The 17,608-nt window shown below is 39.2% G+C and overlaps 1 protein-coding gene across 6 annotated transcripts in view; it reads right to left on the bottom strand.

Moving 5' to 3' along the window:
• PKD1L3 (polycystin 1 like 3, transient receptor potential channel interacting) overlaps positions 1–17,608 on the bottom strand; it is a 73,281-nt gene that overhangs the window by 3,947 nt on the left and 51,726 nt on the right. For all 6 annotated transcript variants that reach the window (XR_011538512.1, XM_070613821.1, XM_070613819.1 and 3 more), the window contains 4 exons: positions 10,320–10,635; positions 8,732–8,865; positions 4,270–4,397; positions 3,476–3,636 (listed from right to left, as the gene is read on the bottom strand). Coding sequence is in view for 5 of the 6 variants with exons in the window: in XM_070613821.1 (XP_070469922.1) it covers positions 3,476–3,636; positions 4,270–4,397; positions 8,732–8,865; positions 10,320–10,635 (739 nt within the window). In the remaining variant the exon portion in view is untranslated. The remainder of the gene's footprint in view (positions 1–3,475; positions 3,637–4,269; positions 4,398–8,731; positions 8,866–10,319; positions 10,636–17,608) is intronic.

Raw genomic sequence — 17,608 nt, 5'->3', positions numbered from 1 at the left:
AGATAATTGATCCCCTAATTTGTATTAGGGTTTTTTATTTTTTATCAATCAGGTTTTGTTATGTGAGAGATGCATTTATAATTTTATGTTGCAGCAGCTAGGTTACTTGGAAAGAACTCCGTAGAGATGATAAGTTGGCACTCGATCACAATTCTTTTACTGTTTTAGACCTAGGCAATGCCACACAGCAGGCTGGACCCCAGCTGCCAACACCATCATCCCTCCTTAAACGACCCCCTATGAGACTTTGCTGGGACATCAGCTCAGTCTTACACACATCAATGGCCCAGGCTGTTGACCACTGAAAGGTTAGAAAAGCACCACGTGGCAGTATTTGGTCTGGGAAACAGATGGTCTTTCCCATAAGAAAGACCAGAGAAGAGAGGGAATGTCTCTCAGTATGAACGAGCTAATAGATGAACATCCCTACCCAGAAAGCAAGCTTCTTTGGATTTACAGGATGTGTTGTGGGTTTTTTTTTTTTTCAAGATTGGCACCTGAGCTATCAAATGTTGCCAATCTTCTTTCTTTGTTTTTCTGCTTTTTCTCCCCCAAATCCCCCCAGTACATAGTTGTATATTTTAGTTGTCGGTCCTTCTAGTTGTGGCATGTGGGACGCTGCCTCAGCATCGCCCAGCGAGCAGTGCCATGTCTGCACCCAGGATCCGAACTGGCAAAACCCTGGCCCTCCGAAGCGGAGTGCGCAAACTCAACCACTCGGCCACGGGGCCGGCCCCTGTGTTGTGGTTTTATTTAAAGGATGAATATTTGTCATGTCTTTGGCTTTATTCCTTGGCCAGCGTGCAAAATAATGACCAGTTTCAGGCTCTTGCTATGTGAAATTTATATGCATTATCCTTGACAAGCACATACCTAAGTACTATGAAGGCAGAAGAGCTTTTCAATGTGGTTAGCAGTATAAAAGTTTTCTAGTTAATTGTTTTCCCTGCTGTGGACATTGGTCTGAATTCTGTGTTTAACTCTGGTATTATACGAATATAGATCTGGTAGAGCAGTGGAGGAGGAGGGGAGTGTGAAAGAACACAGGCACACCTCAGAGATATCTTGGGTTCTGTTCCAGGCCACCGCAATAAAGCGAATATCACAATAAAGCAAGCCACACAAATTTTTGTCTCCTAGTGCGTATAAAAGTTAAGTTTACAGTATACTGTAGTCTACTAAAAGTGTGCAATAGCATTATATCTAAAAAACTGCATATACCTTAATTAAAAAACACTTATTGCTAAAAAATGCTAACCATTATCTGAGCTTTCAGTGAGTTGCAATCTTTTTGCTTTTGGAGAGTTTTGCCTCAGTGTTGATGGCTGCTGGCTGATGAGGGTGGTGGGTGCTGAAGGGTGGGGTGGCTGTGGCAGTTTCTTAAAATAGACAACAATGAAATTTGCCACATCGAATGAGTCTTCCTTTCAAGAACGATTTCTCTGTAGTATGCGATGCTGTTTGATAGCATTTTACCCACAGTAGGACTTCTTCAAAATTGGAGTCACTCCTCTCAAACCCTGCTGCTGCTTCATCAACTAAGTTGGTGTAACATTCTGAATCCTTTGTTGTCATTTCAACATCTTCACCAGGAGGAGAGTCCATCTTAAGAAACCACTGTTTTTGCTCATCCATAGGAAGCAGCTCCTCGTCCGTTACGGTTTTATCATGAGATGGCAGCAGTTCAGTCACATCTTCAGGCTCCAGTTCTAATTCTAGTTCTCGTGCTCTTTCTGCCACGTCTGCAGTTACTTCCTCCAGTGAAGTCTTGAACCTCTTAAAGCCATCCGTGAGAGCTGGAATCAGCTTCCTCCATATGCCTGTTAATGTTGATATTTTGACCTCTGCCCATGAATCACTAATGTTCTGAATGGCATCTAGAATGGTGAATCCTTTCCAGAGGTTTTTGATTTACTTTCCCCAGATCAATCAGAGGAATCACTATCTATGGCAGCTACAGCTTTACAAAACGTATGTCGTAAGTAATAAGACTTGACAGTCAAAAGTATGCCTTGATCTGTGGTCTGCGGAATGGATGTTGCGTTAGCAGGCTGAAAACAGCATTAATCTCATTGTACACCTCCATCAGAGCTCTTGGGTGCATTGTCAATGAGCAGTAATATTTTGAAAGGAATCTTTTTTACAGAGCAGTAGGTCTCAACAGTGGGCTTAGAATATTCAGTAAATCATGTTATAAATAGACATGCTGTCATTCGGTCTTTGCTGTTCCATGTATAGAGCACAGTAGAGGAGATTTAGCATAATTCTTGAGGGCCCTAGAATTTTTGGAATGGTAAATGAGCTTCGGCTTCAACTTAAAGTCACCAGCTGCTTTAGCCCCTAACAAGAGAGTGAGCCTGTCCTTTGAAGCCAGGCACTGACTTCTCTGTAGCTGTGAAAGTCCTAGATGGCATCTTCTTCAGTGTACGGCTGTTTCATCTGCATTGAAAATCTGTTGTTTAGTGTGGCCTCCTCTATTAATTATCTTAGCTGGATCTTCTGGATACCTCGCTGCAGCTTCTCCACCAGCACCCGCTCCTTCACCTGCACGTCTGTGTCGGGAGATGGCTTCTTTCCTCAGACCTCATAACCATCCTCTGCCAGCTTCAGGCATTTCTTCTGCAGCCTCCTCACCTCTCTCAGCCTTCACAGAACTGAAGAGAGTTAGGGCCTCGCTCTGGATTAGACTCTGGCTTAAGGGAATGTTGTGGCTGGCTTGATCTTCCATCCAGACTGCTCAAACTTTCTCCAGATCAGCAACAGGGCTGTTTCACTTTCTTATCATTCGTGTGTTCTCTGGAGTAGCACTTCTAATTTCCTTCAAGAACTTTTCCTTCGCATTCACAACTTGGCTAACTGGCACAAGAGGCCTAGCTTTCAGCCTGTCTCAGCTTTCAACAGGCCTTCCTCACTAAGCTTAATCATTTCAGGCATTTGATTTAAAGTGAGAGATGTGTGACTCTTCCTTTCACTTGAACACGTAGAGGCCATTGTGGGGTTATTAATTGGCCTAATTTCAATACTGTTGTTCCTTAGGGAATAGGGACGCCTCCCGGCCCCCAGGAGAGGGAAAGATGGGATAGGGCTGGACAGTGGAGCAGTCAGAACACATCCGACATTTATTGGTTAAGTTCGCCATCTTGTATAGACGCAGTTTGTGGAACCCCAAAACAATTACAATAGTAACATTGAAGACACTGATCATAGATCACCATAACAAATATAATAATAATGAAAAAGTTTGAAATATTTCAAAAGTTACCAAAATATGACAGACACGAAGTCAGCAAATGCTGTTGGAAAAATGGCGCTAATAGACTTGCTTAACACAGGGTTGCCACAAACTTTCATTTTATGAAAAATGCAGTATCAGTGAAGTACAGTAAAGCGAAGTGCAATCAAATGAGGTGTGCCTGTACTTGTGTGCGATCAGGAAACGTTGGACATAGCCTCTGCTCCTCAGGCTCCCTCTTACCTGTCCCGGTCATAGCGGTACTGTGCCATGTTTTTCTTATGTAGAGCAATAAGCTTCACGTCAAGCCCCAAGACGACAAAACTAATGAGGATTATGCTCATGTCCAGAATGTTTCTCTTCCTAGTGAAGCACCTCCACCTGTGCTGTTTCAGCCGGCGACCCTGAACACAGACACCACAGTCACCACTGCTTGCCTAAAGATTAGCTGGGTGTCTCCCTAACGAAGTGTTAGGAACCCCGGCAAAGCACTCGCAGGGGACTTGTCGAATCTAACTTGGACACAATGGGTTACGGCCTTGGTTCTGCTCTAGTCACTCAGTGCTGCTGCTTACGGAAAAGCTGGCCTTCTCTAATACAACTTTCATTGCATACATTCATCCTTTTTCTTGTTGCTTAAACTTAAAAATATATAATAAAAAAGTTTCTAAATTAGTTATCAAGCCTGAAAATGAAGAAAACGTTATGTTTGGCTCAAGATATATTCTCTTTTGGGTGCAATCATCTGTATTTTTGAACCCTTGCTCTGGTTATCATACTTCCAATCTCTTGCTATTATTACCTTATAAGGGCAATACAACTGTACAGAAAATAACAGTCTTTATCCAGACTGACTTCTTTAACTCTTGAAAATTGAAAGAGCTACTTGGTGGAAAGCCAGTCAGCCTTTAACTGAATTCAGGCTTCCGGAAAGGACCAAAATCATAGCCATAATTCTAGTAATAGCTCATTGTGGAGCTCCCCAAATAATATTTGGCAACCTAGGGAATTTCTTACATCTAACATTATCAATTCACCTGCATGAAGGCGTAGTAACAGACAAGTAGATAGTAGATGACTTGCGAGACAACAGACCAGGCAAAGTCCTTCTTTGATGTCTGGAGGGAACGTAAAGTGTCCAGTCTTACAGAGGTGAAGAAAGCACCTGAGAATAACAGAGAACACCTGGAATCAAGAGTCTTTAAAACTTTGGCCCTCTTCCCTTCAAATTTTGTCTTTGAAATAACCCCAACTCTTCCTGGATTATCAAGTTCAAAGGTTCCTGAGTCTCTACACTCCACTATGTATTTCCCTAGAGCTGTCATGAATATTAAATGAGATCATGTATGCAGAGCTGGTGGAGAAATGTGCTGACTGCACTGAACGTCTGTGGAGGGAGAGGATTGTACTGTTGATCCCTCCTCGAGGGCACTGCCAACGACGTAACAGCTGTTATAGGCGTCACCCTTACCAAGTTGGAATGGCTGCAGAGATAAATTGACCAGTTGTACTGGTGCAACGATGTTTGAAAGAGGGAATTGAATAAGGGGAGGATGGAGTTAAATGTAAGCATGGTACTTTTGTTTAAAGCTGTTTAAAATATGTTTTTAGAAATGAGGATAATGAAAAAATGCTTTTTTTTTTAAAGATTGTCACCTGAGCTAACGACTCTTGCCAATCTTCTTTTATTTTTTTTCTGCTTTTTCTCCCCAAATCCCCCAAGTACATAGGTGTATATTTTAGTTGTGGGTCCTTCTAGTTGTGGTATGTGGGACGCCACCTCAACGTGGCCTTAGGAGCAGTGCCATGTCCGCACCCAGGATCTGAACCGGCAAAACCCTGGGCTGCTGAAGTGGAGTGCGTGAACTTAACAACTCGGCCACGGGGCCAGCCCCTGAAAAAATGCTTTAAACTGTTTCAAATTTAGATACTTTCTATGTGCAAAGCACTAATATTATCCGATGAATACTAATAGTATTCCAAGAATACTCAGATGTTTATATGAGGAGAGACTAAAAACCTTCAGACTGGAAGTGAGATTGTTGAAGTTTATACAATCATAAAAGGTCTTGTGAATATAAACTTTTCATAAAGCCCAAAAATATTAGAGCTAAGATGCATCCCTTGTAGCAGAAAGTACATTTAAGAACAAAAGGAGGGGGTTGGCCCAGTGACACAGTGGTTAAGTGCGCATGTTCTGCTTCGCAGCCGGGGATTTGCCGGTTTGGATCCCGGGTGTGGACACGGCACCGCTTGGCAAGCCATGCTGTGGCAGGCATCCCACATATAAAGTAGAGGAAGATGGGCACAGATGTTAGCTCAGGGCCAGTCTCCCTCAGCAAAAAGAGGAGGATTGGCAGCAGATGTTAGCTCAGGGCTAATCTTCCTCAAAAAAAAAAAAAATAAAAAAGGAGTTCTGACTTCACATAGCTTGCTCTCAGGACTGGGGATTTCCTCATGTTTATTTTACCTGTATCTATTTTTTTGGTAGTTACTAACAATAAAAACCCTATGAAGACCCTCAGGAAGACTTCAAGGCTTCATTTAGAATAAGTATAGGAGAAGTGGTCTACTCTGTGTGGATCTGGGAGGAAAAAATTCCTGATTAGAAGTTACACCTGGTGGTAAATGGGAGGACACTTGTGGGCAAAATGTGGAAGACAGAAGAAAGGAGAAAGGAAGTTAGGACTAGGACAGACTTCCTGTTAAAGGTAGGGGAAATGAACGGACGAGTTCCCCTGCAATCTCTTACAAAATGCCATGATGACAGTGAAGAGGAAAAAAACAACCCAAAGATACAGACGAGGAGGGCAGATCAGAGCAATAAACTACCAGAAGCTGGAAAATAGATGAATGACACTGGTTTAGCAGATTCAAGAAAGCTGAAACCGAAGTAAGCAGTGCAGGAAACATGGAAGCAAGCCAATTCTTACCACAAAATCCTAGAAAGCCTGAGAAATTGGAGGCATTAGTTACCTCTGAAGATAGAAGGTCAAGTGGAACTGAAAACAGGAGAATTGACTACAAGTCTGAACATAAGCAATTAGATCCCAGATTTCCTCTCTTCCCTTCACAGCTAGGTACTGCTAGCCATCCTGCTTGCCACCAACACAAGACTAAAGATTTATTTCCCGGTGATGTTGAACTGGAGAGAATCTGAACTCAGGGACACCAGGTACATTTGAGAGTAGTGGCCTACTGAAAAGAGGGAGTAAGAGAAAGTTTACATACTGCACAGTGAGACCCTTCCAAGATCCCTTCCCTCAACTGGCTTTGGGAAGTCTAACAGATTTATATCCTCAAAGCAGGAGTTTGGAGGGTCCCTCTCTGTGAAAACTGACTGCCCAAGAGAAAAGACATAGATACCAGTTGACAAGCTCTATTCATGTGCACAGAGCATCTAATTAGCATTTATTTGCTTTTTACTGCCTCCCTCTTGAATATGAAAGAAGAGCCAGATACTTGAACCCCTAAAATCGAAAAATGGAGATCAAAATGAAACCTCAAAAAATAAAAGAAGCTCTGGGGCTGGCCCCGTGGCCGAGTGGTTAAGTTTGCGTGCTCCGCTGCAGGCGGCCCAGTGTTTCGTTGGTTCGAATCCTGGGCGCGGACATGGCACTGCTCATCAGACCTCGCTGAGGCAGCATCCCACATGCCACAACTAGAAGGACCCACAACGAAGAATATACAACTATGTACCGGGGCGCTTTGGGGAGAAAAAAGGAAAAAATAAAAAAATCTTTAAAAAATAAAAAAATTAAAAAATAAATAAAAGAAGCTCAGAGGAATTAGAGAAAGTGAAGGAGCAGAAAAAAAACAAAACAAACCTATAATACCCTCAGAATTGAGAAGCTATTGCATCATTAAAGAACAATAGGAGACTATGAAAAAGGAATATTATGAGAACAAACAATTTTTGGAAATTAAAATATGATAAAAATGAAAAATTCAACAAATGGTTTCGAAATTGAAGTAATCTCTCAGAAATTAGAAGAAAAAGATGGAAGATAAAAGCAAAAACATAAGAAAATCAGTCCGGGAGTTCCAATGTCAAAATGCCAGAAATATTAGAAAAAGAGAACAGAGAAAATAAAGAAATGAACAGAGAAAAAGGAAAGAAAACGTCTCAGAACTTAAGGACACATTTCCAGATTAAAGGGCTCATCATGAGGTCCTTTCATAACCCTGTGGACAAAGAGATAATTCTAAAAACTTTTGGGAATGGGGGCATTATCGTCCTTCTTAACAGCAATATGAGATACTAAAAGGCAATGGAGCTATACTTTTCAAAATTCTGTGAAAAACAACTGTATCCAGACAAATTAGCAATCAAATGTGATGGCAGAAAAAAAAACTTTTTTGGAAATGTAAGATTTCAAAAAATTTACTTCCTTTGCACCCTTCCAGGAAGTTACTAGAGGATGTGCTCCAACAAGATGAGAAAGTAAACCATGAGAAGAAGATATGGGATCTGGGACAAAGGGGATCCAACAGAGGAGAGAAGTAAAAATAAGTCCCTAGGGTGACAGTGAAGGGAGAGTCCAGGATAAGAACTCTAGGGCAGGCTGAGAGACTAGCCAATCCAGACTATACCAAAAGAGGATGGAGGGAGCCAACCCCAGTGGGCTAGTGGTTAAAGCTCAGCTCTCTCACTGCTTTGGTGGTCCAGGTTCGTTTCCTGGCCATGGAACCACACCACCTGTCTGTCAGTTGCCATGCTGTGCTGGTGGCTCACATGGAAGAACTAGAAGGACTTACAACTAGGATATACAACCATGTACTGGGGCTTTGGGGAACAAACAAAAAGAGGATGGAGGGCCCTAAAGAGGATGTCTCTAAGAAAAAGATAAAATGATAGGTTACTTGATACTTTTTAACAAAGTGAGATATTTTACTTCTAGGAAGAATTTGGAGATGAATCAATGACAGATGCATATAAAACCAAGCAAACAAAAAAAAAGTAGTTATAAACTCTTTGGAAAACAAAAAGTTGAGAAAGAAAGGAAATTTAATTGTAATACATTACATGGCTCATCTTTGAAAAATACTTATATAATCACAATAATGGAAATACTCAAATTAACTACAAATTATATTACTATTTTGGGAGAATAAGGAAAAAAGAAAAGGTGTATATGTGTGTATATTAGGGACATGTGTAGGTATAAAAAGGTTAAATCCTCATTGTCATAAAAAGAAAGAAATACCTTTCTAAAACTGAAGATTCATGAAATAGTTAATAAGCATGTTAATAATTTTTAAATCCCAAAAGTCAAATAGTTTAAAAAAGCTGAAAGTAGCTGTTTTTGGGGAGTTGGAATGAGGTGGGGATAAACAGAGGAATGCTAGTGTTTGCTTTAAACTATTTCACTTTTAAAATTATATTTATATGTAATAACTGTAATTAAAATAATGCCTTTTAATGGTATAAGATAAAGAAATTGGGACTTCTCCTGAGATACCCAGGTCACAGAGGGAGGAGAGAAGAGAGCCTCATACCCATATTGTTGGATTCCAAAATCAGGGTCACTACACAGAACAGGTTCACATTAGCATTGAAGACCACAAATTCCACAAAGAGGCTTCTGGTGCAACGGTCTAGCCAGCGGCTCTGTTCAAGATGCTGGAGGACTCTGGGAAAACAGAGAAGGACAGGGCCAGCTACTTTCTCCATTCAAACCTGCAAAGGAGGAAAATGCCCTGGCATTTCCAATGTCACTGACATACTGGGTAAGAAGCTACATTTCCCAAGGGGGGGTGGGGGGAGGGCACAAAGGGGGAAGTGGTGTACCCACAACATGACTAACAAAAATGTACAACTGAAATCTCACAAGGTTGTAATCTATCATAACATTAATAAAAAAAAAAAAAAAAGAAGAAGCTACATTTCCCAATCTAGTTTACCTGTAAAATATTTTATGACTTCTAATGCCCGAACTTTCACTAGTGTTAACATGAATATAAATTTAGAAGACTTTAAAAATGAAAGTTTTCACAATAGTGTTCACAGCAAGGTTTGGCATTTAAGGTCTGAGATAGAAATTAATTTTATGTGCTATGTCTAATACTTCCATTTGAAGTGTTAAATGTTACTCTTTACTAACAGCTATTCACTTTTGAGAGGTGTAAGGGATGGAAATGGCCTTTGGTTGGCTTAATTGTTTTTGAATAATTAATTTCTTGCTGTAAATTTAAATGAAGAGATAGTCATTTTAATTTAGATTTTTTTCATACATAATCACAAAGACTCTCAGGCTTTATATACAAAACGACCCTATAAGTCTCTGCCAATTTAATTTTGGATTGATCCTGGTGCCTGAAGGGCAGTGTTTCCCCTTATATTTGAGGAGTTGTTTGCCCAAATGAAAGTCACCTTAGTTCAACTACAGCTAGAATTGAAACTGATATGTGTTTTTCCTGAGGAGAAAAGAAATGAGATTTGGAAAATTGCCAAACCAAAACGTACCTGTAGTTTGAGGTTGAACAGGGAATTTTTACACTAAAACATACATTTCCTTAAAAGTCTTAAAATAAAAATGTCTGCAAATGTCACAGACAATACAGTGGCATTACAGTAACTGTTGAAACTAGAGTAGTCCCCCCTTATCCACGGAGGATGTTCCAAGACCCCCAGTGGATGCCTGAAACCACAGATAGCACCAAACCCTGTATACTGTTTTTTCCTATACATACATACTTATGATAAAGTTTAATTTAGAAATCAGGCACAGTAAGAGATTAACAATAACAATAAAATATAACAATTATAACAATATACTGTACTAAAAGTTATGTAAGTGTAGTATCTCTCTAAAAATATCTTGCTGTACTGTACTCATCCTTCTCGTGATGCTGAGAGATGAGACAATGCCTTCATGAGGAGATGAAGTGAGGTGGATGGCATAGGCATGGTAATGCAGCGTTATTTTCTAACTGTGGTTCACTGTGGGTAACTGAAACCTCAGAAAGCAAAACTGAAGATAAGGGGGCACTACTGTACTCAAATGGGTCCTCAATTCCTAAGTGTCCTAAGAATGGACAGAAGCAGACAACTTGGTCCTCTTGTTCAGGGCTCAGGCTTGCTCACCTGTTTGCAGTACTGGAGTTTCTTCCAAGTCTCACAACATATCCTCCTCCTGAGTAAGTGGCAAATTCCCCTTGGATGGGATAGCCACCCAGTGTCTCCTGATTCTGATAATGCCACATGCTGTCTGATTTTGTGATGTTTGTTTCAGGGGGGCCCCAGTTAACCCCATAGTTCTCTTTATCCTCCTGATCTTGGTGAGACGGCCTCACTTGTTCTTGGGGAGATACTCCAGGTGGAAAGAGTATGGCACCAGGAATGCGAATCTGACGAAGCAGAACGTTGCCCAAAAGAAAGGAGTTCCCATCAGTAATAAATCCTAATGAGAGAGTACAAGAAACCATTTAAAAAATTGCCTCAAGTTAGTAACAAAAAATGCACACTTTTTACTACTATTTTTAAAAAACATTTTTGGAGTTGCTAGCTAATGCAACCAGATTAGAAAAAGAAACAAGAGGTATAAAACTTAAAAAGAATGAAGTGAAATTATCATAATTTTTAAATGATATGTAGATAATGGTCTAGATAAATCATGAGAATAAACTGAAAGATGTCAGCAAGATGGTGGAATGGGAAGTCCCCTGCTTATATCTCTCCTCAAAACAATAATTTGGCAGCCATCCACAGACAAAAGTGCCTTTGTGGGAGCTTTGGGATCCAGACAGGAGCTTGTGAAGCCACAGTGGAGTCCAAGACTGATGACGGCTGTTTTGAGAAGGCAAGCCCATACCCAGGTGGCTGACTCACCAATTATTGTGCCAGCTACAGATCCAGAAACAGCTCTGTCACCCTGCTCACTCAGCTACAGCCCCATTTGGCCTTGGTCCTACCATTGGCATCATATGCCAAAGGACCTGGGAGGAGTCACTCTCGTCTGTGTCTCAGATAACAGGCCTGCAGACCTCAGTGGACCCTGAAGTGGCCTGTGATCTTGCTCTAGCCCCTCTCAGCCATGGTCCAGAAGGCCCTGGAGGCAAGCCAAACAAACACAGTCTGATTGTAGATCCTGAAACAGTCCTATTATGGGGCTTCAGTCCCTCCTAGCTTCAGTACAAGAGCAGTCCTGCCAGTCCAGGGACCTGCTTGGAAACATGTCTGTCAGTGACCCTGGAGGTGAGCTCACTGACCTCATCTGACTGCAGATCCTGAAATTGCCATATAACTTGGCACCAGGCCCTCTCAGCCACGGTGAGGGAACAGTCTCATCTGCTGGGGACCCAGTGGGAGATATGCCTATCAATGGCTCCAGAACTAGGTCTGTAGACATCTGCCCTGGTTGTGGACCCTGAAGCAGCCTTGGGACTTGGTGCCAGCCCCTCTCGGCTGTGGTGCAGGGCCAGTCATGCCTGATTGGGGACCTACCCAGTGACCTGGCAAGAGCCTTCCTAGGGACCTGATGGGAGTCACACCCCTCCATGCACCTGGTAACAGGCCTGCCATCTGTGGCTGAAGCAGACCCTTGACCCAGTGTCTGTTGTACTGAACAAAGTTCTGGGGTCAGTTTTGTCCACCCAGGGACCAGGCAGGATTTATGCCTCCCTGAGCACCTAGTAATAGGCCCACAAATCATGGACCCTACTGTGGGACCCAGCAACAGCTACATGACCTGTCTCCAACCCAGCTCAACTGAGACACCAGAGGTAATCCCATCAGCCTGGAGAACTAACAGGAGAAGGTCTTTACCTGCTAAAACCAGAATGTAAAGACTGCAAAAGGTGTTTTCTTCTTCAAACATATAGATATCAACACAAGGATATATTGGATCACAAAGAATCAGGCCAACATGACACCACCAAAGGAAACTAATAAAGCTCCAGTAACTGACCCCAAAGAAACGGAGATCTATGAATTGCCTGACAAAAAATTCAAAATAATCATCTTAAAGAAACTCAAAGAAATGCAAGAGAACACAGATAGACAACTAAACAAAATTAGGAAAACAATGCATGAGCAAAACAAGAAGTTTAATAAAGAAATAGAAACCACAAAAAAGAGCCAAACAGGAATCCTGGAGCTGAAGAATACAATGACAGAACTGAAAGATTCAACAGAGCACTATAAAGGCAGGCTTAATCATGTAGATGAAAGAACTGGTGAACTCAAAGATAGGTCATTTGAAATTAGCCAGTTAGAGGAACAAAAGAAAAAAGAATGATGAAGAGTGAAGAAAGCCTATGTGAATTATGGACACTGTCGAAAGAACAAATATACATATCATGGGAGTCCCAAAGGAGAAAAGAGAGAGAGAGAAAGGGGCAGAAAGCTTATTTAAAGAAATAATAGCTGAAATTTCCCAAATTTTGGGAGAGGTATGGACATCCAGGTGCATGAAGCTTGAAGTACCCCAAACAAGATCAAGCCAAAGAAGGTTAACTTTATACAAAAGTCAAAGGCAAAGAGAATTTTGAAAGCAGAAAGAGAAAAAACAACTCTTCATACAAAGAAATTCCCATAAGGCTATCAGTGGATTTCTCAGCAGAAACCTTGCAGTCCAGGAGGGAGTAGGATGATATATTCAAAGTGCTGAAAGAAAAAAAAGCTGCCAACCAAGAATACTATATCCATCAAAACTGTCCTTCAGAAATGAAGGAGAGGTAAAGACATTCCTAGAGAAACAAAAGCTTAGGGAATTCACCGCCAGTAGATCTGCCTTTCCAGAAATGCTAAAGGGAGTTCTTCAAGTTGAAAGGAAAGAATTCTACATAACAATATGAAAACATATGAAAGTACAAAATTCACTGGCAAAGGAAAATATATAGTCAAATTCAGAATACTGTAATACTGTAATATTGGTTTGTAAATCATTTTAATCTCCAGTATTAAAGTTAAAAGACAATAGTATTAAAAATATCTATCACTACAATAATTTGTTAATGGATGCACAATATAAAAAGGAGTAAAGTATGACATGAATATCATAAAATGTGAGGAGAGGAGAAGTAAAAGTATAGAGTTTTTGTATGTGATTGAAGGTAAGATGTCAGCTTAAAATAGACTGTAATAACTATAAGATGTTTTATGTAAGCCTTATGGTAACCACAAAGCAAAACCTATCGTAGATACACAAAAGATAAAGGGAGAGGAATTAAAGCATACCACTACAAAAAATAAACCACAAAAGAAGACAGCAAGAGAGGAAGAAAGGAACAAAGGAGCTACAAAACAGTCCAGAAAACAATTAACAAAATGACAATAGTTAATTCTTACCTATCAATAATTACATGTAAATAATTAAATTCTCCAATCAAAAGACATAGAGTGGCTGAATGAATAAAAATACAAGATCTTACAATATGCTGCCTTTGAGAGACTCACTTTAGCTTTAAGGACACACATAGGTTGAAAATGAAGGCATAGAAAAATATATTCCATACAAATGATAATCAAAAGAGAGCAGGAGTAGCTATACTTATATGACATAAAATAGACTTTCAGTTAAACTCAGTCACAAGAGACAAGGAAGGTCACTGTATAGTGTGAAGGGGTCAAGTCATCAAGAGGACATAACAATTGTATATATATATATGTACTTAACTTTGGAGACCTAAATATGTAAAACAAACATTAATAGAACTTAAGGAACAAACAGACAGCAAGATGATAATAGTAGGGGACTTCAATATCCACTTTCAACAAGGCATAGATCATCCAGACAGAAAATCAACAAGGAAACAGCCGACTTGAATAACGCGATAGACCAAATGGACCTAACAGATATACACAGAACATTCCATTCAACAACACCATAACACACATTCTTCTCAAGTGTACCTGGAACATTCTCCAGGATAGATCATATTTTGGGCCACAAAGCAAGTGTTAACAAATTTAAGAAGATTTTAAATCATTATCAACTACTTTTTCTGACCATAGTGACATTAAACTAGAAACCAATTACAAGAATAAAACTGGAAAATTTACAAATATGTGGAGATTAAACAACACACTCCCGAACTACCAACGGGTTATAAAAGAAATCAAAAGGGAAATCAAGAAGTGTCTTGAGACAAAGAAAAAGGGAAGCACAAACGTTCATACCAAAACTTATGGGATGGAGCAAAAGCAATTCTAAGAGGAAACTTTATAGTGATAAACACCTGCATTAAGGGAAAAAAACCAAATAAACAGCCTAACTTTACACCTCAAGGAACTAGTAAAAGAGGAACAAATGAAGCCCAAAGTTAGCAGAAGGAAGGAAATAATAAAGATTAGAGTAGAAATAAATGAAATAGAGACAAGAAAGAAAATAGAAAAAGATCAACAAAAATGAGAGCTGGTTTTTTTGAAAGATAAACAAAATTAACAAACTTTTAGCTAGGCTAACTAAAAAAGAGAGAGAGAGAGGCCTCAAATAAAATCATAAATGCGAGAGGAGATATTACAACTGATATCAAAGAAATATAAAGAATCATAAGAGACTACTATGAAAAATTACATACCAATAATATGGATAACCTAGAAGAAATGGGTAAATTCCTAGAAAAATACAACCTACCAAGACTGAATCATGAAGAAATAGAAAATCTGAACAGACCAATAATGAGTAAAGAGATTGAATGAGTAATCAAAAAACTCCCAACAAACAAAAGCCCAGGACCAGAGAGCTTCATGGGTGAATTCTACCTAACATCTAAGGAAGAATTAACACCAACCCTTCTCAAACTCTTCAAAAATATTGAAGAGGAAGGAACACTCACTTTATGAGGCCAGCAATACCCTCATACCAAAGCCAGATAAGGACACTACAAGAAAAGAAAATTATAAGCTAATATCCCTGATGAACATAGATGCAAAAATCCTCAACGAAATATCAGCAAAATAAATTCAACAGCACATTTTAAAAGGATCATACAACATATCCCAAATGGGATTTACTCCTGGGATGCAAGGATGATTCAAGATACACATTTAATAAACATACATCACATTAATGGAATAAAGGATTAAAATCATATGATGATCTCAACAGATGCAGAAAAAGCATTTGACAAATTAGGCATAGAAGGGATGTACCTCAATATAATAAAGGTCATATATGTCAAACCCACAGCTAATAACACACTCAGTGGTGAAAAACTGAAAGCTTTTCCTCTAAGATTGGGAACAAGACAAAGACACTCACACTTGCCGCTTCTGTTCGACACAGTACTGGAAGCCCTACCCAGAGCGATCAGGCAAGAAAAAGAAATAAAAGGCATCCAAATTGGAAAGGAGGAAGTAAAATTGTCTCTGTTGCAGATGGCATGATCTTACATATAGAAAACCCTAAAGACTCCACCAAAAACTATTAGTGTGAAAACTAATGAGTGAGTTCAGTAAAATTGCAGGATATAAAGTCAACATACAAGAATTAGTTGCATTTTGTTATTCTAACAATGAACTATCTGAAAAAGAAATTAAGAAAACAATCTCATTTACAAAGGTATCAAAAAGAATAAAATACTCAGGAATAAAGTTAACCAAGGAGGTGAAAGATCTGTAGAATGAAAACCATAAGACACTGATGAAAGAATGAAGAAGACAAAAATAAATGGAAAGATACCCCATGTTCATGGATGGGAAGAATTAATATTGTTAAAATGTCCATACTACCCAGAGATCTACAGATTCAATGCAATTTTTATCAAAATTCCAATGGCATTTTTCACAGTAATACAAAAAACAATTCTAAAATTTGTATGGAACCACAAGAGACCTCAAATAGCCAAAGTAATCTTGAGAGAGAACAAAGCTGGAGGCATCACACTTCCTGGTTCAAACTATATTAAAAAGCTATAGTAATCAAAACAGTACGGTATTGGCATAAAAACAGACACAGAGACCAATGGAACTGAATAGAGAGCCCAGAATTAAACCAACACATACACAGTCAACCAATCTATGAAACGTCTGTCAAGAATACACAATGGGGAAAGGTTAGTCTCTTCAACAAATGGTGCTGTGAAAACTGGATTTCCACACACAAAAGAATGAAATTGGACCCTTATTTTATGCCATATACAAAAATCAACTCCAAATGGATTAACAACTTAAATGTAAGACCTGAAACAGTAAAACTACTAGAAGAAAACATAGGAAAAAAACTCCTTGAGATTGGTGTTGGCAATATTTTGGATATGACACCACAAACACAGACAACAAAAGCAAAAACAAAGAAGTGAGACTACATCAAACTAAAAAGCTTCTGCACAGCAAAGGAAACCATCAACAGAATGAAAAGGCAACCTATGAAATGGGAGAAAATATTTGCAAACCACATATCTCATAAGGGATTAATATCAAAAATATATAAAGAACTCATACAACTCAATACCAAAAAAACAAATAACCCAATTAAAAAATGGAGGGGCTGACCCGGTGGCCAAGTGGTTGAGTTCACGTGCTCTGCTTCGGTGGCCCTGGGTTTTCAAAAGGAAATGACATCAGTATCTTGAAGAGACATCTGCACTCCCATGTTCATTGCAGCCTTATTCATGATAGCCAAGCTACAGAAACAATCTGTATCTGTTGATGTAGGAATGTACAAAGATAACGTGGTATATGTATATAATGGAGTTTATTCATCCATAAAAAGAGAAGGAAATGCTACCATTTGCTACAACATGGATGAACCTGAAGGACATCATGCTAAGTGAAATAAGCCAGGCAGAGAAAAGCAAATACTGTATGATCTCACTTATATGTGGAATCTAAAAAAGTTGAACTCATAGAATCAGAGAGTGAAACAGTAGTAACTAGGGGCTCGGGGGGTGGGGAAAATGGGGAGATGCTGGTCAAAGTGTACAAACTTTCAGTTATAAAATGAGCAAGTTCTGGAGAGCTAATGTACAGCATGATCATTAAGGTTACCATTATGATCATTAAGTACCATATTGTGTATTTGAAATTTGCTAAGAGAATGGATCTTAAGTGTTCCTGCCACACCAAAAACAAAACAAGAAACATAACTATGTGAGATGATGGCTATGTTAATTAGCTTGATTGTGGTAATTATTTCACAATGTATTCATGTATCAAAATGTCATGTTGTAACTTAAATACATACAATTTTTATTTGTCAATTACACCTCAACAAAGCTTGGGAAAAAGAAAATCAACTGAAAAACTATTGCTTACAAAAGATAACTCAGCAAGGTAGCTGGGTACTACATATAAAGAAATCAATAGTCTTCATATCTCCAAACAATATTTACTTAAAAGGTTTAGAGAAATAAGATCTCATTTACAATAGCAACACAAAAGATAAAATAAACCCAACAAGAGATGTGCAAGAATCATATGAAGAGCAATTT

The sequence above is a fragment of the Equus przewalskii genome, chromosome 3, assembly GCF_037783145.1.
Source record: "Equus przewalskii isolate Varuska chromosome 3, EquPr2, whole genome shotgun sequence".
NCBI classification, from domain to species: domain Eukaryota; kingdom Metazoa; phylum Chordata; class Mammalia; order Perissodactyla; family Equidae; genus Equus; species Equus przewalskii.
The sequence above is the reverse complement of the archived record's forward strand: the minus strand, read 5'-3'. Positions and strand labels throughout refer to the sequence as shown.